The sequence below is a fragment of the Sminthopsis crassicaudata genome, chromosome 5 (assembly GCF_048593235.1).
Source record: "Sminthopsis crassicaudata isolate SCR6 chromosome 5, ASM4859323v1, whole genome shotgun sequence".
Classification (NCBI taxonomy): Eukaryota; Metazoa; Chordata; class Mammalia; order Dasyuromorphia; family Dasyuridae; genus Sminthopsis; species Sminthopsis crassicaudata.
Genome location: NC_133621.1, coordinates 92,273,304 through 92,295,743, shown reverse-complemented (window position 1 = coordinate 92,295,743; position 22,440 = coordinate 92,273,304). Strand labels below are relative to the sequence as shown.

At 36.0% G+C, this 22,440-nt stretch overlaps 1 protein-coding gene across 1 annotated transcript in view; it reads right to left on the bottom strand.

Moving 5' to 3' along the window:
• The window catches only part of LOC141542899 (uncharacterized), a 23,385-nt gene extending 1,218 nt beyond the window's left edge, over positions 1-22,167 (bottom strand). Inside the window, exons 1-4 of the mRNA XM_074267595.1 lie at positions 21,272-22,167; positions 18,773-18,899; positions 9,390-9,599; positions 1-5,451 (exon numbers count right to left, since the gene is read on the bottom strand). The exon at positions 1-5,451 is cut by the window's left edge and continues 1,218 nt beyond it. Of these exons, the coding sequence (XP_074123696.1) occupies positions 3,284-5,451; positions 9,390-9,599; positions 18,773-18,899; positions 21,272-21,295 (2,529 nt within the window). The 5' untranslated portion in view covers positions 21,296-22,167 and the 3' untranslated portion in view covers positions 1-3,283. The remainder of the gene's footprint in view (positions 5,452-9,389; positions 9,600-18,772; positions 18,900-21,271) is intronic.
• Positions 22,168-22,440: the final 273 nt, after the last annotated feature.

Sequence of the window (22,440 nt, the reverse complement as noted above, 5' to 3'; positions counted from 1 at the left end):
CATTTTCTAGCTTTTTAAATTTTTTGAGCATCAAATTAATATCACAATCATGCTTATAGAATAAATAAAATAAAAATGTAAAATATAGAAATAAGTTTAGAAAAATACTTCAGCTAGCCTTTAATTTCTTATATGGAAAAAATTCTTCACACAAACTCAGATATTTATAAACAAATTTAGAGTGGCCTATATAATTCTTCTCAACTATAATAACTTAACAATAAATCTTCTCCACTATTGACCAGACATTGGGAGAAAAGTCTGGTAAAATTCTGAGATTTTACAAATGTTTAACTATAATAAAATGAAAAAATCTTTTATTTGCCCCTTAATCAGAGTGATCAGAAAGTTCTTCCAGTGAAATTCTTCTTTTCCGAATGCATAGAACTATAAATTTAGGGCTAAAGGGACCTTAGAAGTCATTGAATCCAACTCCCTCATTTTAACAGATAATGATACTAAAGCATATCTATAGCAAAAGTGCTGAAAGGCAAATACCCATTTGCCTTTTGATTTCATTAAACTGTACCAAATTACTTGAAAAAAAGAGACAATTATCTCCAACCAAATTAACACCAATGAACATACATATATAAGGCAGAGATATATACACAGCTTCACCACAAACATGAAAAACATAAAACACTGGTCTGGTTGCACAACAATAGTAGATCCCAATATGCTGGACAACAAAATAGGGTGCATCCCCTGGTTGTCCCTTGCTATGTGACTGGCTCATCTTTTATCTAATCAGACTTTTTTTTTTAAATGACATTTGTTAAACCACTTCCATTGCGTAACTCCTGGTTCATATGTTGTAGCCTCCTCATGTCCACTGTGTTCTTCTCCACTGCCTTTTAGGTGATCTTCAACTGATTTTGGAGATTGTTCATGTCCATGACTTTTATCCATACAACATCACCTGAAACGGCAAGTTTCAGGGAGAATTTTTTGGTCCTTATAACTTTGCTATTTTCCAACAACAATTTGACTTGTTCTCTGCCTTTGATAGTCCATTTGTGATGTTTATTCCAGATTGATGAATAAAGTCCATCAATATACTAGGTTTGAACAATAGGTAGGTATTCTTCATCCACTTGGTTTTCCTTGCATTTATTTATAAATTCCTCATGCCCATCATGATCATAACATGATCAATTTTTGCAGAGTATTGCAAAGTATACCCTAAAAACAAGTATACTCCTTGAGATTGCCATTCACTAATCTCCAAACATCTATTATTTTTAGATTTTGAAAGAAAAAAATTTGTCCATATTCATAATTTCTTCTTTATTTCTTTAAAAGAATTACTTAAATCTGAAAAGCCTCAATAATTACTGTCTTTCTATTTAGGTCTTATAATTCATTTGACTTTTTTTTTAAATGCTCACAAGTAGTATCACTCATTAACTATAATGCCTTTGAGCATATAATAGTATCTTTCTCTTCACCAAGTCTATTTTTATTGTCCTTTCTAAGATAATGATTGTCACTTTGGCTTAAAAAAAAATTCTCAAAGTCATAATTGTAGGATCACAGATTTAGAACTAGGAAGGGAACTTAAAAGATCATCTAAAGATCATCTAAAGCAATGGTTTTCAAACTGTGGTCCAGGAATCCCTTGAGACTGAAGGCCCCTTTCTAAGATTCTCAAGGTCAAAATTATTTGCATAATAATACTAAGGCAATGTAATTCCTACTATAGAACACATCATCGGATATAACCCACATAACTAAAAGCTAACTGGGGATGGAGGAAGGTCCTTTGTACATAATAGAAATTCAATAAATATTTACTGATTGAAGACTTTATAGGCTATTTCTAGTTAGGCCCAAACAAACTTTTCTGATTGTTTCAATGAAATTCTTATATATTTTTTCTTTTTATCATTATTAAAATCCTAATTTTAAAACAGTTCTGTTCAACTGTGTTTCAAAATATGGGGGGGTGGGGGAAGAGATTTATCCTTTTAGAAATAAAAAGCAGAGGCCAAAGTCCAAGAAGTTTATAAGGAAAAGTAATGTATAATCTTTGATCACCAATCTCAAGTTAGCTTTATCAGTAACTGTGGGCTTCAAAAGAGCAAATAATTAGAAAGCAGCAGATTATGAAAAATTTTCAAACTCTGTGATCCTAGGTTTTATGAGGCAAACGCCAGAAATAAATGTGTAACACATAAAAGGATTATTGAATTGGTCATTGTTTACTATATGTAGAAATATATCTATCTATCAAAATAAATCTACATCTGTATAAGGATCGTTATATATGCACAATGCACCTATATATAAATATATATATACATTAAATAAGCATATTGGTAAATCATCAAGGTATTAAAAATCAAAAGGCAGTCTCTAAATTTCTTCTAGCCTAAGAAAATACAGCAGGTGACAAAGTTCTAAGTCTTTTGAGAATGTTCAAAATGAACATCAAAGTACAAGCTTTATTTATTTGCCCATTCTTAAGAAAATTTTTCTATGGAGTACATAGGTCTAATTAGGTGTGTTCCTTAAGCCCATTTACCATTAAAATAACAACAACTCATGATATGGTAGTTTATGCCACAAGGTATTCAAAAGCACTAATATTAGCCTCCACAAAGGAACAAAAAGTGGCTAAGATTTTACTGAATTTTTTTTTCATCTGAGATTTTCTTTAGTAATCCTAATAGATTTTTCATAAGTGATAAATACCTGTGGAAGTAAACTGAGATTAGCTGTAAAGCCTGTTTGTCACTAACAATGTCATTTCCTGGTAAAAAGATTTACTACAACTCTGAAGGGAATGATTAAGACTTAAGAGGATACTTATCCTAAAATCTAGGATGATGTCATAACTTTAAAAAAAAATAACAAATAGAGTTTTCTTCCAGGAATCTGTTCCCTATTAAACAATTATTAATTTATTGGAAAGATCCTGTTAAATTTAATGAAAGAATTCTAGGAAAAGGAAATTGAGACTGCATCATCCTAAGGGACAGTTTCAACCCTTTTATATGTCCTCATTCATGGTCTTTTTTAGTATATAAGATGTGTATAAGATTATGAAATTCCTGGAGGACAGGAAGAAAGAAGGATCAAATGGGTAAAGGATTGTTCACACCTTTAGAAGGCACTAAAAGAATCAACAAGAGTAATGTGAACTCAAATGAAAAATTATTGTTAGGAAAGGGCAAAGAGAAGCTTCAATGTAAGGCTTTAGAAGGAAGGTACTTTACGGTCTCTCAGATTTTTTAATCTAATTGGTCTTCTATTTCTTCTGAACTATCCACTCATCTGATTACTGCTTCAAAGAGCTGGCACTATTGGGTACCACTTCTGACCTGGAATTCTTCTCTGACCTGGAACTTTTGGCTATCTCCTTAGCATGGGCTGCAGTGTGGGTATTGAATGCACCCACATAAGCAAAGCTCTTGCCACAATCAGAACACAAGAATGGTCTTTCCTTCTTATGTACATGGTGGTGAGCCCTCAAGGATGACTTATGGACAAAGCTCTTTTTACAGTCAGGACACTGGAAAGACTCCTTCCTAGTGTGGATCTTGATGTGTCTACTTAGTTCACACTTGCGGGTAAAATTTTTACCACATTCATCACAGGAAAGTGTATTCTCTCCCTTGTGCAGACTTTCATGAACCTTCAGAGATTTTTCCTGAGAAAAGCTCTTGTCACATTCAGAACACTGGAAGGCCTCCTTTTTTTGGTGAGATTTAGCATGTTCAGTGAGTTCACAACGCTGGGGAAAACATTTATCACACTTGGGACATGGGTATGACTTCTTCTGTTGATGTCTGCTCTGATGGATTTTCATGGTAGTCTTCCTATAGAAACACTTGTTGCATTCAGGACACTGAAAGGGCTTTTCCCCACTGTGAACCCGGACGTGTTCATTGAAGACATGCTGCAAGGCAAAGCTTTTGCCACACTCTTTACAAGTGAAAGGCTTCTCCCCACTATGATGGCTCATGTGGGCCTTCAGACTTCTGTTCTGGCGAAAACTTTTATTACATTCAGGACACTGGAAAGTTTTTTCCTTGTTGTGAACTTGAAGGTGTTGAGCAAGCTTAGAATGATGAGGGAAACATTTGCCACACTGGCTACAGGAGAAGGGCTTTTCTCCAGTATGGATACGCATGTGGGCATTCAAATTAGTTCTTCTGGTAAAGTTCTTACCGCATTCACCACACTGGAAGGGCTTCTCTCCACTGTGGACCCTGAAGTGTTCGGTGAGCATATATTGCATGAGGAATCTCTTGCCACACTCCCCACAGATGAAGGACTTCATGCCATTGTGTTCACTCTGATGGGCCACCATAATTCTCCTCAGGCGAAATTTTTTGCCACAGTCAGGACACTGGTAAGGTTTCTCCCCAGTGTGGACTCTCAGGTGTTCCGTGAGTTTAATTTGTTGGCTAAAGCACTTGTCACACTTTGTGCAAGGGAATGGCTTTTCCCCTTTGTGCAGGCTATAATGGAGTCTCATGGTCGTCTTCCTTTTGAAGGTCTTGTCGCACTCAGGACACTTAAAAGGCCTATCCAGTTTATGAAGTCTTCTGACGTGTCTAACCAAGCTTGATTTGTGAGCAAAGGTCTTTTTACATTCACTGCAGCGGTAAGGATCAATCCCATTATGCAGGCTCATGTGGATCTTCAGATTAACCTTTAGGCGGAAGCTCTTTCCACAGTTGGTACACTGAAAGGGCTTCTCCCCAGTATGAACCCTGATGTGTTCAATGAACTTGTACTGATAAGAAAAGCACTTGTTACACTCACCACAGATAAACAGCTTTTCCTCCTTATGCAGGCTTAGATGGGTTCGCAGATAAGACTCCTGGCAGAAGCTTTTGCCACACTCCCTACAAGTGAAGACATTCTTCCTGCTGAATATGCGGTCAGACCTCTTTAGGTTGACCTTCCGTGGAAAGTTCTTATTCCTTTCAGATCCCTGAAAGAAATCTTCTCCATGGTGTTTACGCTGATGGGCATTCAGGTTCCTCTTCAAGCAGTAGCTCTTACCACACTCACTGCACTCATAGATTCTTTTTCTGTTCCTTCTCTTTTTTTTGTTCTTTCCTTTCTGTCTGTGGTCAGATTGCTTGCCAAATTTCTCCTTGCACTTTGGGCACTTGCATTGATTATCTGAATGGCTTCTTTGGTGTTTTACCAAGTGACTTTTGAACTGGAAGCTTTTCCCACACACATGGCAGGGATAGAATCTATGTCCAGAAGGGGCTTCCTGGCATCTGACATTCACCTGGGTCTCAGTGGATCCCTTGGTGCTGTTAGGTTCTGGTATTGAAGGCTCTGTGTTTTGGGAGGAAAGGTTTCTCAAGGAGTTTCTTTGGTTAGGTCTGCAGAAAACATTTCTATCTTTTAATGATGAAGATCCAGATGAGTTTTGGTTTTTAGGACCACTAAAATGACATTCCTTTGCTTTTCTCTGGTTTCCTGAAAGAAAGAGCAACAATCCAATTATTATTCATGTCTAATTTATAAAGGAGCTAAGGAACCTATGAGAAACTTAGGAGAAACTAAAAATGAGAATCCAACTTTAACCTGGGCTATCTTGGAAATGCAGGTTTGTTCCACTCCTTTATCCTTAACCTCTACTAAGTATCCTTCCTAAAGCTATAATTTTGCTTTGCATTTGTTTCATGAACATACATAACATAATAGAATGTAGAGAGCTTAGACTGAATGAAAACAATATAGTTATGACCTAAGTCACCAAGAGCAAAGATGTGAAATCTCCCTGTATCCAATACCACGAAGACCAATTACTAATGAGTCCACAGATGAACTCAGTGTTTGGACCATGGGTTGTAACAGAAACTTCAGAAACCATATCAGTACTAATTTTCTTAGGCTTATAAAATATAACATAGAGATCAGATGATTACATTTATCGCTCAATTCTACACTGGCTCAGAAAAAGCTTTCTGTAATAAATGAAGATAGAAACATTCAGAAAAGGAAAATTATGTTTCTCTGCTGTGTAGAGGGAAGTCTCAGTTGTGAATTTAGCTCTGTTTCTTAAAGAGCTCTTTCATTGTACTATTTGGAAAAGAAAGCATACAGATATGATCTTCTTTATTTCCATACTAAAAACAACTTTAAAAAGAGAAATGAAAGGACTAGAGAAATACATCAGTGTTCACTTCCCAAGATGTACTGATCTAAGACTGTTCTGCCTTTGGATTAATCTAGAATAATTCACCAGAATAATCCAATAATAATTCAGAACATAGCCTAGGAAAAGAAATCAACCACAGCTAGACTCAAATGTCTCTTCTTCAAGAATTGTAGTCTTGAGGAGGTGAAACCAAGATGGAGGAACACAGATAGCAACCCAGTCAAATTCTCACAACATTTCCTTCCAAACAACTTTAAAATGATTCCTCATATCAAATTAACAACTTCAGCAAAATTGAAGGATCTAAAATGAACCCACATAAATCAGCATTTCTATATATTATCAACAAAGTCCAACAGAAAGAGATAAAAAGAGATGTTTCATTTAAAATAATTGCAGACAATATGAAATACTTAGGAGTCTACCTGCCAAGACAAACCCAGCAGTTATGTAACATAATTATAAAATATTTCACACAAATGAAGAAAGATCTAAAGAAAATTATTGCTCATGGGTAGGCCAAGCCAATATAATAAAAATAACAATTTGACCTAAATTAATTTACTAATTTACTTATTAATTTGTTTTACTAATCAAATTACTAAAAATTATTTTATAGAGTTAGAAAAATTAATAACAAATTATGTGGAAGAACAAAAGTTTAGTAATATCAAGGGGATCACTGAAAAAAACCATTAAGGAAAGCAGTTCCAGATTTCAAATTATATTACAAAGTAGTTATCATCAAAACAATCTAGTGACTAGGAAACAGAATGGTGAATCAATGAAATAGACTAGGTACATAATAAATAGTAGTAAATGACCATAGCAATTTAGATAAACCCAAAGATTCAAGATTTGGGGAAAAAGAACTCATTATTTGATAAAAATTGTTGGGAAAACTAGAAAGTTAAAAAAAAAAAGGAAACTAGAAAGTTTAGCAAAAACTAGATAGAGACTAATATCTCTCATATATTGAGATAAGGTCAAGATGGCTACATGATTTAGAAATAAAGGATGATTCTTAAATAAATTAAGGAAGAATAGAATATTTTATAGATTAGGAAAGAATTTGTGACTAAATAAGAGCAGAATATAAAATGGTTAAACTGTATCAAATTTTAGAGATTTTGCATAACTAAAACCAATGCAACCAAGATGAGAAGCCTAAAACTGGGAGTGGGGAAGGTTAGGGGGGAATTTTATAGCATGTTTCTCTGATAAAGGTCTAATTTCTCAAATATGGAAAAAGCAGAATCAAATATATAAGAATGTAAGCTATTCCCCAATTGACAAATGGTCAAAGAACATTTTCAGTTTTCAGATGAAGAAATCAAAGCTACCTAAAGTCATATGAAGAAATGCATCCAAATCACTATTGATTAGAGAAATGCAAATTAAAAAGGTACCACCTCACTTCTATCAGATTAGCTAACATGACAGAAAAGGAAAATGACAAATATTGGAGTAGATATGAAAAAAAAAGGAACAATAATGAGCAGAACCAAAAAAACACAATTTACAGTAATAGCAACATTGCACAACGATTAATTGTGAATGCTTTAGCTAATCTGAGCAATATAAAAATCTCAGCAAGACAATTCCAAAGGACTTATGATGAAAAATGTTGTTCACCTCCATTTTTTATTATATTGGCTTGTTCTACCTATGAACAATTACTTTTTCTCCAACTGTTTAGCTCTGACTATATTTATGAAAAGGATTTTACAATTGTGTTCCTGGGCTTGTCTTGACAGGTAGATTCCCAAATATTTCATATTGTCCGCAATCATTTTAAATGAAAATTTCTCTATCTCTTGCTGCTGGGCTTTATTGGTAATATGCAGAAATGTTGATTTATATGAATTTCTTTTAGATTCTTCAACTTTGTTGAAGTTATTAATTTGAACTGACAAATTATTTTAAAGTTGGTTAGAAGGAAATGTTGTTAAAAATTTAGCCTTTTGACTACCTTAGGGTTGTTACCCGTATTCCTCCATCTTGGTTTCACCTCCTCAAGACTATAGTTTTTGAAGAAGAGAAATTTGAGTCTAATTATGATTGACTTTCTGTAAAAGTACCACGTGCTAAACAATTGCGCCACTGGAGCTCCTATGGTTGATTTCCTTTCCTAGGTCATGTCCTATCATTGCTTGTCATTAGTGAATTATCTCTGAATCAGATGCTTCTGATAAGTATCTAAAATTCAAAATACAAATAGAATTAACGCAAACATATATGACTATGAACCATTCTCCAGTAGATGAATTGTCAAAAGATATGAACAAACAGTTCTGAAAAAAAGTGAAAACCAAATGAAAGATTGTTCCAAATTACTAATAATAAAATAAAAAGGAAAACTATTCTGAGATTTCACTTGACATACATCAAATTGACAAAGATGAAAAAAGAAAGAAAATTCATGTTTAGAGGGTCTACCAAGGGAAGGAAACACTAATACACTGATAGACAAAGGCCCTATAGAAGTCAGAGACAAAAAGAAAAGAAAGCTTCCATATTCATCAAAATATTCAAAGCAGCACTTCTTGTAATTTATATTTTTGTGTTTACTTTCTATGTGCAGTTCTATTTGTTTCAACTCCATATAACAAGATACCCCAATTCTGGGCACACCTGGTGTCCATCCATCTCTTTTCCTCATCTCCTGATTCTTTCTAGCTTTCTTTTGTGTACTGTCTTCCCCCATTAGATTGTCAAATTCTTGAGAGCTTTCTTTTTCTTAACTGTAGCCTTAGTGCCTAGCACAGTGCTCAATACATAGTAGGCATTTAATAAGTATTTATTGAGTTGAATCGAATAGTAAAGAACTTTTAAAAAAGTCTATCAACTGGTGAAACAACTAAACAAACTGTTGTACATGAATATTATAGTGCTGTAAGAAATAATGAAACATACAGTGGAGCATGGGAATACTTAAAAAGAATCAGGAAAACAACAAATAAACAACAAGGTAAATGGAAAGAAAAGACAAAAACAAACAACCCTGAAATTGAACATTTTCATTTATTTATAAATTAATATTTATATAAATTATATTTATTTATTTATCATGATCAGGCTTGATAATAAAATATAGAGAAAATATCCCTCCCTCCTCTTCAAGGCAAACACTATGGAACATTAAAAAATACTCTCATACTTTCTTTAAGATCTTATTTAGTTTTGCTAAAATGTTTTATTTCTTTTTATTTTTTAATCTTTTGCCACAAAATCTTAATCCCTTCCCACTTACCAAGGATAGATTGCTCTTCCTCAATGCTATTGGAGTTATGTAGCTGATCACTACCAGATTGCTGTTCCTGAATGCTGCTACAGTTTCGTAGTTCATCAGTGCCAGATTGGATTGTTCTCACACTTGTCTTCAAATGTGCTCTATTCTTGAAAATTGGCTCTCTTCCTTGTTCAATATGGGATATCAACTCTGGTTTGGGAATAGTATAATCTAGACAGAAAACAAAAAGGTAGATATTACATTTTACAAAGATTCAGAGATAATTTCACAAACACTACATTTCTGTGATACAGTAGATAGAGTACTATTCCTAGAATCAGAAAGACTTCAAATCCAGCCTTATAAACTTACATCATTTACCTTATGTCTGCTTTAGTTTTCTAATCTGTAAGACAAGGATAATAATAGTATCTACCTCTAAGGGTTGATGAGGCGATAAAATGAAATAAGGTGAAGTGCTATCTAAATACTAGCTAATATTATTATTACTTACAAACACTAGGAAAAGATGTAGAAAAAATGGACAACCTTGGGAAGTATGAGAATAAATACATACAAAATCAGGATAGAAGTTTGTTTTGTTTTGTTTTGGTTTGTTTTAGCAAAGAAACTCATCTATCCAAATTGTTAGCAATAAATGGAAATTAGAGAAAATATAAATATAAATAATATTAGAGAAAATAAAAATATAAATACATAAATGTATATATACATATATACATGTATATATGTGATATATACAATGTATATATATTATGTGTATATATATGTGATATATATTACATAATACAGAATGAAGGAATCCTTAAGGACTTTAAGGACCTTAAATCCCAAACATGAGGAAGTTCCCCAAGGAGAGAAGTTATAGATGAAGAGATAATGATATCATTAGTTCTAGCCCAAACATTCCTGCCCAAGATGTCCCTTACACAGACTTACATGTGGGATATATTAAGTGTGCCCAGGTCACATCCTAATGTGCCAGCAGCCTTCTCACAAGATGCTCTGGACTTGGAACTTTCTAAAAGTTGGAAAAGTACTCAAAGTCTCTGAGAGCTTTTGGATAATTGCAGCAATCACCATTACTGGTACTCCTACTTCCTTCTCCACTTCCCACTTATTTCTACTCCTCCATTTCTGTAAGGTTCTCTGGTATGGAAGGAAGAAGGAAACATATCCAATGACTTGTTCATGTTGCAGGTCTGGAGCCCTCTTGATAATTGTTTTCCAGACTCTGTACATCACTCCCTCTCCTGCTTTGGTGCTGTTTCTACTTGGTCAAGCTCAGGTTCTGAGTCAGGAACAAGAACCTGGATCTGGAGAGAGATTTGCATCCCTTCTTACATCCCTAAAAGCATCCCTATTCTTGCCCAGGGACTTCATGTGGTTATATTTAGGCCAGAAAAAAATTGACTAAGCATTTTCCCCACTTTGACTGTTTTGTTCACTTTGTTTTCCGTGGTTCAATTCATGATACTTCACTCTAAGGCTTCAGTTAACACAGAGGAGTAATGGGAAAGAAGCCTAAAATTTGAAGTTTACACCTTTGGTCCTATGTTCTTAAATCCACTCCTGGCTCTCTTTGTCAAATAAGGATGCAAATTCCAGGTAAAAAGATATTTTTGTTAGCTAATATAAAGCTGAAAAGGTTATCAGGGTAAAAGTAAGAATTTGATAATTAAAAAAAAAAGATCCTTTGCAAAATTTATATTTTTAAAGTAAAGTTAAATTTTAAAACTAAAGTTTAGTTAAGTTTTAGTTTGCTTTATCAAAATAATGTCCTCCATGATTGAGAATCCAATAAATGTCTAATTTTATTAGATAATAAATTTTAAACTTTTTCAAAAAATTTTCTGGGATAATGCCCTAATGAAGTGAACCACATACACTAATGGTACTCTGTTAGTTTGGATTCAGGAGCCTACTTCCAATGAACCAACTGTGCAAAAGTCATTTAGATTTTAGTTGAATGGTACAGCTAATAATAGATGATTATGATAATTTCAACCTTAAGTGTCAACTATAAATGGTACAGTAGATTTAAGAACTTATAAGTAGAAAAGAATAATGAAGGGTGAAAAAAGTATGCTTCAATCTGTATTCAGACACCATCAGTTTTTTGACTGGGAATGGATTTTTCATTGTAAGTCCTTAAGAGCTCTCTTGGATCATTTTATTGCTAAGAATAACTAAGTCATTCACAGTTGATCATCTTGGTAATATTGCTATTACTTTGTACATTACATTTCATTTTGCATTAACTTATGTAAAAACCTTCCAGGTTTTTATGAGAGCATCTTGATGATCATTTCTTATAGCACAATAGTATTCCATCATAATCACCTACCACAATTTGTTCACTCATTTCTCAACTTATGAGCATCCCCTCAATTTCCAATTCTTTGCCAACAGAAAAGAGCTGCTACAAATATTTTGTACATAAGGTCCTTTTCCTTTTTATTTTATCTCTTATAGGAAATAGACCTAGTAGTGGTATTACTAGGTCAAAGGGTATGAATGGTTTTATGGTCCTTTGAGTTTAGTTCCTAATTGTGCTACAGAATTCCACCAACAATGCATTAATGTCTCATTTTTCCCATATCCCCTCTAACATTTGTCATGTTCCTTTTCTATCCTATTAGCCAATCTAATAGACATGAGATAGTAGCTCAGAATTGTTTTAATTTGCATTTTTCATATGACTACAGAGAGCTTCATATGAAAATTGTTCATATCTTTTGATCATTTATCAATTGGAAAATGGCTCTTATTTTGATAAATTTGACTATGCTTGAGAAATAAGACCTTTATTAGTGAAACTTGATTCAAGTTTTTTTCAGTTACAATTGTTAAATGTATTTCTCTCCATATTATTACCCCCATCCTGCCTACTTTCTCTCTTCTTTCACTCTTTCAAGAGATTATCAAGGAAAACTGCCCCTGATATTCTAGTACCAGAGCAGAAAATAGAAATTGAAAGAATCTACCAATCAGTTTTTAAAAAGAGATCAGAAAATGAAATTCCAGAGCTCCCAGGACAAGGAGAAAATATTGCAAATAGCGAGAAAGAAACAATTCAAGTGTTGTGGAGCCACAGTCAGGATGATCCCAGATTTAGCAGCTTCTACATTAAAGGATTAGAGGGCTTGGAAGATGATATTTCAGAGTGTAAAATAACTAACATTACAAGCAAGAATCATCTTCCCAGCAAAATAGTACAGTCCTTCAGTGGAGAAAATAAATATTCAACGAACTAGAGGACTTTCAAGCATTCTTGATGAAAATAAGAGATTTGAATATGAAACTTGACTTTTAAATACAGGACTCAATAGAAGTATACAAAGATAAACAGGAAAGGAAAATCATAAGAGGCTTAATAAGGTCAAACAGTTTACATTCCTAAATGGAAAGGTAATACTTGTAACTCATGAGAACTTTTTCATTATTAAAGGATACAAATGTGAGTTGAATATAAAGGGGTTATATTTTTTAAAATATGAGAGGTATGTATGGGGATAAAGGGAAAGTGAGAGGTACGGGGTAACATATCCCACATAAAAGAGGCAAGAAAAAGTTTTTATGGTGGAAGGGAAGGGGAGGGAGATATGAGGGAGTAAGTGAACCCTACTCTTATCAGAATTGGTTTAAAGAAGAAATAACATTCACATTCAAAGGGATATAGAAATCTATCTTAACTATAGGAAAGTAGGAGGGGAAGGGGAAAAGAGAGGGGGGATGGTGATGGATGAAAGGGAAGATTGAGGGAAGTAGTCAAAAGCAAAATATTTGTGAGGAGGGACAGAGTGAAAGAGTTAATTTCTTTTCTCTAGAAACTTTCTAAGTATAAACCCAATTATATTTTTCTCTAAGGGAGCAGTCAGTCATACTATGATGACAGGGAAGACCAAAACACCAATTCAAGACGAAGACAAAATGAGCATAGAGGAAATCTCAAAGAGTAACATGAATTGGTCTCAAACCCAAGAGGTTTCTTAAAAGTGCCCATAAAAGACTTCAAAAGACAAATAAGAAAGGTAGAAGAAAAAATGAGAAAGGAAATGAGAGGCATGCAAGAGTCAACAGCTTGGAAAAGGAAGTCAATTCCTTAAAAACTACAATTGACCAAATGCAAAAAAAAAAAAAAAAAAAAAAAAATCACTGAAGAAAACAGCTTCGAAAGTAGGGAGCAGTCACTTCAATTCACATATTCTTTATTGCATATGGTGCTAGTGTTTTGGTTAAAAAAAATGTTTTAATGTTCTCATTGATATTTATTCATGCAATATTTATGAGTTATTGTTGGTCAAGCTGTGGAAAGATGCCATCTAGTGGCCTAATATTGAAATTAATTTTAACTTTATAGTGACAATTTCTTTCCCAGAGGTCTGATTTACAAGGCAATGTCAATATGAGTGAATTGCTTCTAGGTAAACAAAAACAAGCCTTTTAGGCTGAGGGGGTGCAGCAGCAGGAGCTCTGGACAAAGAATACAGAACCAAGCCTTTGCTTTGACACTACATCAGAGCTACATTGATCCAGTTATTTCTTCTGGGCCTGAATTTTATTTTCTCTAAATTCAGAATTGAACTGGATGATCTCTAAGATTTTTAGAATCTTACACTTGTGTGACCTTGAGAAGGGCATTAAAATCTTACAGGGATTCAGTTTCCTCAGGTACAAAATAAGAGCAATGGAAATTAAGACAACTCTGAGATATCACCACACACCTCACTGATCAACTAAAATGACTGGAAACGAAAATGATGAATGTTGGAGGGGATATGCAAAAACTGGGATACTGATACATTGTTGGTGGAGTTGTGAACAGATCCAACAATTTTGGAGAGCAATTTGGAACTATACTCACAAAGTTATCAGACTGTGCATATTCTTTGACCCCCAGAGAGATCTTAAAGGAGGGAAAGGGATCTATATGTGCAAAAATGTTTATGGCAGCCCTTTTCTCAGTAGCTAAAAACTGGAAACTGAATGGATGCCCATCAATTGGAGAATGGTTGGGTAAATTATGGTATATGAATGTTATAGAATATTATTGTTCTGTAAGAAATGACCAGCAGGATGATTTCAGAAAGGCCTGGAGAGACTTATATGAACTGATGCTGAGTGAAATGAGCAGAACCAGGAGATCATTGCACTTGGCAACAACAAGACTATACCATGATCAGTTCTGATGAATGTGGCTCTATTCAACAATGAATTTATTCAGACCAGTTCCAATTGTTCATCATGAAGAGAGCCATCTACATCCAGGGAGAGGACTGTGGGAACTGAGTGTGGAATACAACATAGCATTTTCACTCTTTCTGTTGTTTGTTTGCAGTTTTGTTTTCTTTCTGAGGTTTTTTCTTTCTAGATAAGATTTTTCTTGTGCACTAAGATAATTGTATGGATATGTATACATATAGTGTATTTAACATATATTTTAACATGTATTAGCATACCTGTGATCAAAGAGAGGGGGTGGGGGGGAAGAGGGGAAAATTTGGAACAGAAGGTTTTACAAGGGTCAGTGTTGAAAAATATGTTTTGTAAATAAAACGCTATAATAAAAATTTTTTTAAATGAGGGCATTGGACTAAATGACCTTTAAATCCATATTCTGATGAAGTTCATGGAGATTTTCTTAGAATCATGTCTTTAAATGCATGAAATAAAATAAAAAAAAAATAGAATCCCAAAAGAAGTCAAATGTATTTAAATAAAGTCATCAAAATATGTTTTAAAACCAAATTAGTAGTCTCCAAGCTAAGAACACCTGATCTAAAAGAAAAGCTAAGACTTGTGTTTAGATTATTATAATAATACTGTGAAGAGCTGTGATTTCTTTAGTCTAAAGTCTCTCTTCCATTCCACCCCCTTTCTTGTTCCCTTCCTTCATTGTAGTAGGTCGAAACACTTTATTAGTCAGTTTTCATAAGTTTCTGTGGTTGAAATAACCACCTTATTAATGGCCTAAGAGTACAAACTAAATGTTATCAGAATACTTAGGAAAGTGAGATTATCTTTAATTCAGAAAAACAGGAAAGATTTCCTAGAAGAGAGGAAATTTTAAATGGTTTTAGAAGGATGAATAGGGTCGCAGAATCTGAGAACCTGGGTCAACTCAAGCTTCTTAAAACACTCCCAAAGGCTGGAAATCATTCATCCTTTACTTACTAAAGCCCTCTAGTGAAGGTAATCTCCCTTTCCGGGTGACCCTTTCCACTTTAAGGAAAATCAAGAAATTACTCTTTACATTAAAGCAAAATCTGCCTCTGCAACTTTGAATCACTGCTCCTAGTTGAAACATAGAAGAAATATAATGTACTCTTCCACATAACATTTCAAATAACTATAAGATCACTATGTCCCCTAAGACATCACTTGGCTAAATATCATCAGTTTCCTTCAACTAAGATCATATGTAGCTTCTTTAGGTTAACTGCAATGTATTAATGAAGGTAATTCATGGATTAAAGACTATTTGCACAGGACTCTCTGTAATGGTTCAGATTAATTTAATGAAAGTTCCTTGCCTGAATGAGACCATAAAGTTGAGAGAAAAAGAGAGAAAACAGAGTCTGATCTTCTGGCTTCCAGTTTCAAAAGACATTACATCCAAGACTCTTTAGGTCACTGAAGGGGTTGAAAAACTCTGGGAAGAAACTACTTGTAGAGAAGCAGAGAGCCCTGGTCATGTCCTTATCTCCAGCTCACTACATTCTAGACTTTGGGGAATTTCCCCTTGTATGAAATTTAAGACTTTTCCTCCTGATTGAGATGAACTATCTTTCTTCCAATAGGAGAGCTCATTCACTCTATGTTGTCTTAGATATTCTCAAATGCATATTTTCTCTTATTTCTGTTTTGCTATTTACTGGGATAAGTAGGTTTAGTTGTTATTTATTTATTTATTTAGACCAAAACACAAGGTATAGTGCTTTTCTTTTGTAGTTACCCTGAATTTCAATTCCTGATACAGTGGTATTTAGCTGTGGGTTAATCATGGCTGGAAGTCGATCTAGACAAAAGCAAGGGAAAAGTATCCTAACAGAAGTGTCAGAATAACAAAAAAACTTAAAGAATTATTTAGGCTAAAAATTAAAAAAAAAATTATCTGAGTTGAGGCTTCCATCAAGTTTCTGCCCAGTCAGTAAGATCTAAGATTAGGTTTCTTGGCAGGTTCACTCTCAAATCAGGCTCCCATTGCTCAATGGATCTTTGAGGTTCACAATTCAGAACTGAAAAAGGAGGGCTGGACCTCTAACAAGAGAAATAGCATCAAATGGCACTATTCTTGTGTAATATTCTTCTCTAAAATGTAATATTCTCTGTTGAGGTTTTCTTGGGGTCTCTGGAGGCAGCCTTTGTTTCAGTTCAGTAATCACCACAAGTACAGGCAGGGATTAAGGTCCAAATCCTTTATTGTTTCTTTCTAAGTCTTGTCTCCTTTCCTGCAGCCTTTAGCTTTCTTATAGTACAGATCCTTTATTATCTCCTTCCTGGGACTGGGCAGCTTTCTGGAGAGCCTTTCAGTCTAGCCTTGGTTCCAGAGCTTGAGCTCCTGCTTGCCTTCTCTGGCTTCTGAATTTCCCTGACTGAATCCTGGCTGAGGCTTTTAGCTTATGTATGCTCTCTTATCAAAGGTGTGAATCTTGTAGAACTATAGTAAGTACTAAGTACATGTACTGAACTAGAGAACTGTTAAGCACCATGCTAAATTAGATAACTATTGTCTCATCAATTCCACTGACTTATTAGCACCTTGTAAGTTCTGGCCCATGACATTCTTGGACAAGAAAATTCAGTGTTTTTTATACATTCACTATCATCATGAAACTGCAAATTCTTAAACAAATGGAATTTATGTGCTAGAAGTGATTAGGTTAAACCATTTTTAAAAGAAATATCCTTTGTTCTGGATAAAAAAGTAGATTTAAAAGACTTTTTTTGTTGGATGAATGAGAAAATGTCAGCAAAAAATCTCTTTCTGATAGATTTGACTAAAATGCAATATACAGTGTTTTTCTTCCATAATAGTTTGGTAAAGAAACAAAGTACAACATAAACTGACAAAAATCATCAATACTTCCTAACAAAAAGAAGTAATGATAGGAAGAGGAATCAACTTGAAAATAACTATAAAATATCTGGGAGTTAATGTACTAGAACACACTCTGAACTTCTATAAAACACTTGACATATATAAAGGAAGAAAGATTTCATTAGGAAAGAGGTATTGGTCATAGTTGGACTATATCAATATAATACAAATAATGGTATTATCCAAGTAAATTTATAAATTTCTTGTTACATCAAATTATCAGGTATTAGTTTATAAAACAACATAACAATAACAAAATTCATGTAACAGAGCAAAAGTTCTAGATTCTCAAGAAAAACAAGGGGAAAATATCTAAATTTACTTAATTTCAATCTAGAATATAAAGCAGCCAACATTAAAAGTACTTGGTATTAGTTAAAAAAAAAGTCTATTCTTGTAGATTAATAGAATAATATGTTATAGTGGAGAGGTATTGGATTAGGAATCAGATAAGCTGAGGTTGCTGTGTACCCACTGTTATCAAATCTGTAAGTGGATAAAAGAAATGAATTCTTAAATAAAAAAATCCTAATTTTTTTATTTAAATACTTTTTTAAAGGCCTAATATCTAGAATAGGTTAAAATAAGTTATATAAAATTAGAAAGATGTGTGAAAAGAAGAATACAATCTCTAATCAAATTCCAAAGTCAAAATAGCCATAAAACAGCTGCTTTTTACATATAAACATTTTAATATGCCAAATTTAAACATTTTAAATTAAATTTTAAAAATATGATTTATTGTATTTTAAAAGTCAAGAAAAGCTCATCTACAGATTGGAAAAGGAAAAATAAAAAAATCATACCATCTAGTGAGAATTGATGGTCACTGGACTATAAGAGGCAATATGGTATCCTGAGATCTAGAACTGGTATTTTGTTTCTCACTGTAAAGTAGGGCTAATAGCCTGGCTACTTCTTGACAAGCTTACTGTGATAATCAAATTGTACAGGTGAGATCCCATTGAAAACTATGAGTTAATATAAAGTTTTATTTTTATCATCATTTTTTAAAAGCCTCATCAAGAAAAATATTTCATTTCCAAGTGTGGGTCTACATTTCTAGTTTGGCTAGAAACACAGTATGTATATACATTGTCTCCCTATTTAGACTAGAAGTTGTTTGAGAGGAGGGATAATGGCTAATTCCTTTTGTATATTCCACAACTAGTACAGTGCTTTACATGTAAGTTAATACTCAAAATATTTGCTAAATGAGTTATCTAACAGTACTTGATTCCATACAAGTCACCTTCAAAGTGTAATGAATCTTTCTTACCCAAAGAGATCAAGGTTTCATAATTAGTCCTCATCACGTGCTTATAAAGTTCTTTCTGGGACCATTCCAATTTCTTCCATTCACGCTTTGAGAAATATACAGCCACATCATCAAATGTCACAGACACCTGAAATCACAATCATAATAATAACTAAGATTCATATAGCATGTGCTAAATGGTTTATAATTACTTTATTCTCATATATCCTGAAGAGGCAGATGCTATTAACATCCCCATCTTACAGATAAGGAAAGAAAGCAAACAAAGATGAAATGATTTGTTTTCTGAGCCACATTTGAACTCAGGTCTTCCTGACTCCAGACTTAACATTCTAACCACTGAATGACCTAATTACCTCTTCTTTTCATGGTACATTTTTAAAAGACCAATCAAGATTACTTCCATCAAAAAGAGTATTACAGTTAATAAGTAAAATAGTTTCTTCTCACTGGATATTTTTAGCATCTTAAAGGTTGTCTTGATTTCACCATTCCAGAATACTACTTAAGGACATACATCTAAGACATCTGGGAATTTTTTCCAATAGCAACAAAAATCAGAAGTTCTCCTTCTCTCTCCCTGCCTCCCTTCCTACCAGCCTGCCTCCCCCTCTCTCTCTTCTCACACATACACACATACGCAGAGTCAAAAAGGCTATTAGAGTGACTAAAAACTTGATCTATTAGCATTTATTTAGAGCCTTAGAAGAGAATTAGAAAAATAAAATTATCTCATCAGAATCACAACAGGGTCTTACCACTAAGTTGTAAAATAAATGCTTATGACTGCAAGAGAATTTTCTGCTCCATCTTCCTTTGTCTGTCATATTTTAAAATTATTTATTAAGGCCTTTCCTTTAAAATAAAGTACTATATTTTCAAGATACATTTTATGCATACTTCTCGGTGGTTATTTTCATTATTTGGCATAAGTATTCTAGGAGAACACCTAGGGGATACATTTTTCAAAAATATTGGTACTTTTTTCCAACTGTAATCAAAATGTTGGCAGCAAGTACTGATAGCAAAGCAGAGTCACGCTGCCCAAAATAGGGCCCAGGATTGACAGAAACACAGGCCCTTAGTGTCTAAGGCCTTGGCAGAAGAGTATTAGCACTGTTCACAGTGCTATGTTCTAAGTTCATAGTTGTAATAAAAAAAAGTCTGGTTTCAAAATATTCCTCTTCTTCATCTTGCTTATGTTTCATTAATATGATATGTAACACATGCTTAATATCTTACTTGTAAAGATATGACCAATCATCATTAATCTGTCCCCAAAGAAAAGGGAACTACGCAATTTATATCACCATGAATTCGCCAGTTTAGAAGAAATGGAATATGTTTTCATGCCTAATGAGAAACTAATTCCAATTTCCTAAGTTAAAGAGAGACAGAGAGAGAGACAGAGACAGAGAGAGACAGAGACAGAGAGACAAAGACAGACAGAGACAGAGAGACAGAGACAGAGAGACAGAGACAGAGAGACAGAGACAGACAGAGACAGAGAGACAGAGACAGACAGAGACAGACAGAGACAGAGACAGACAGAGACAGAGAGAGACAGACAGAGACAGAGACAGAGAGAAACAGAGAGACAGACAGAGAGACAGACAGAGAGACAGATCGAGAGAGAGAGAGAGAGAGAGAGAGAGAGAGAGAGAGAGAGAGAGAGAGAGAGAAAGAGAGAGAGAGAGAGAGAGGGGGGGGGGGAGGGAGAGAAAGAGAGAGAGGAAGCAAAAACAGCCTTTTGGGGACATGAAAACAGACAGGCTGGAGAGAGGGAAATCTCAACCAGTCTCTCGTTTGTGAGATGGGAGCACGGCTGGTAGGGCAGGCAGAATTCCTGTCAAAAAGGAAAGTGGGATGAATCGGTAAAATTGTTAAGCCAGCCATCTGTGTAGTTCATCAAGATGCTTGCATTTTTCTTATCTATAGTGTTATAGTCACTGGCAAATAACTGCCTCCGGTTAAACCTCTGGTATTATAAGTTTTAAGTCTCCCCCCACCAGAATTTCTGTTAAAAATAACCTTCCTTATCATCCGATGGAACAACATGGAAACAGGAAACTTTAAAGCACTTAAGTGAATGTCAGTTGTGATTATCCTCCTTCCCTATAAAGGAGAGTTCGGCCCTGCCTGGAGATCAGAGCAGTGGGGAGTCCGACGCCCCCCAAGCTGAGCTCCCCCAGGGCGCGCCTCTCCTGGGCCTCAGTTTCACGGCTGTTAACATGAACAATGACTCGGCTCAGAACCAGCCTCCTGTCTGTTCCCCAGACTGTCAAGATGCACCCACACACTATGACAAGGCAGCGGCCCTTGGAGCGCTTTTCTCCCGGTCTCCAATGCAGCAGCTTCCCTCCCTCATCCCTGCGGGGATCTGTAGTTTTCCTCATTTCTACCTGCGCAAAGCCGGAGCCGGGGTCTCTCCTAGACCCCAGTCTCTTCCTCACTGCGCGTATCCTGAGGGAGGTGGGGGTGCGGGGAGAGATCTCTCACCTTAACGGGGGTCGCTTTGGCCATGATTTTTCCGTCTGCTTCCCGAGTCCGAGTACGCCGAGGCTTCTGCCCCCGCCCCCTCCCTCCAAGAGTGGGTGGAGGGGAACGGGACAGTCTGCACCCTTCTCCGCCCACGCTCCCTCCTCCCTCCTGCGGTGCGGGCGGCAGTCTGCGAGGAAGGCCGGGAGTCCCAAGCCCCAGAGGCTGGAGGCGATTCCGGTCCCAAGAAGGAGTTGAGAGGGTGGCGGGCCGGCGCTCCGGCCCCTTGGCTGGGCTGCTCCTGCTCTCGCAAAGTCCTTCCACCTGGCACCCGCTCCGGCTCTAACTCTGCCTCCGGCTCGGCTCCGACTCCGGCTCCGCTTCCGCCTACGCTCCGGCTCCCTGAGTCCTCAGCACCTGCCCCCGGGCTCAGACCCCACTTGAGTCCTACTTCCCACAACAGCTGTTACTGGACCCCCGCGGTGCATCCTGGGACTCGCTCCTGTCCCCCAGAACTGACCTCTCTGGAAGCAACCACTTGTTGAAAGCTCCAGTCAAAAACCAGAGGAAAGGGGCGCCGGGGGCTTGCGGGACCAGATGTCCTACCGCAACAGCTGCACCTTAGACCCAAGCAAAGGAACAGACCCTCATTGTTAATGCTCCTCTTTCCCCTCAACCTTTGCAGTCCGCCTGGCAACCTCAGCACGCAACCGACACAGCTCTCTCCGAAGTTGCCAGATCTGAGGGGCTTTTCTGCTTTCGAACTTCTCAGCCTTCTCTGCATTTTATGCTGCTGACCGTGCTTTCTATGCTCTCTCCCCCCAGGTCCTCCGGCTTCCCTACTCCCGCCTCACTGCTCCTTCTCATTGTCCCTTTCTGCTCATCGTTCATAACACTGAACCAAAGTTTATTCTAGGTGTTCCCCGAGGCTCTCTGTCCCTCTACCCCCTTTCCCTTTCCCCCCACTTCCCCTCTCCCTTTCCCCTGCTCCCTTTCTCTTATTGACTCTCCCCTTCCTCCTTCTCCCCTTCCTCCTTCTCCCCTCCCTCCCTCTCTCTCTCTCTCTCTTTCTCTCCCTCCCTCCCTCCCTCCCTCCCTCCCTCCCTCCCTCCCTCCCTCCCTCCCTCCCTCCCTCCCTCCCTCCCTCCCTCCCTCTCTCTCTCTCTCTCTCTCTCTCTCTCTCTCTCTCT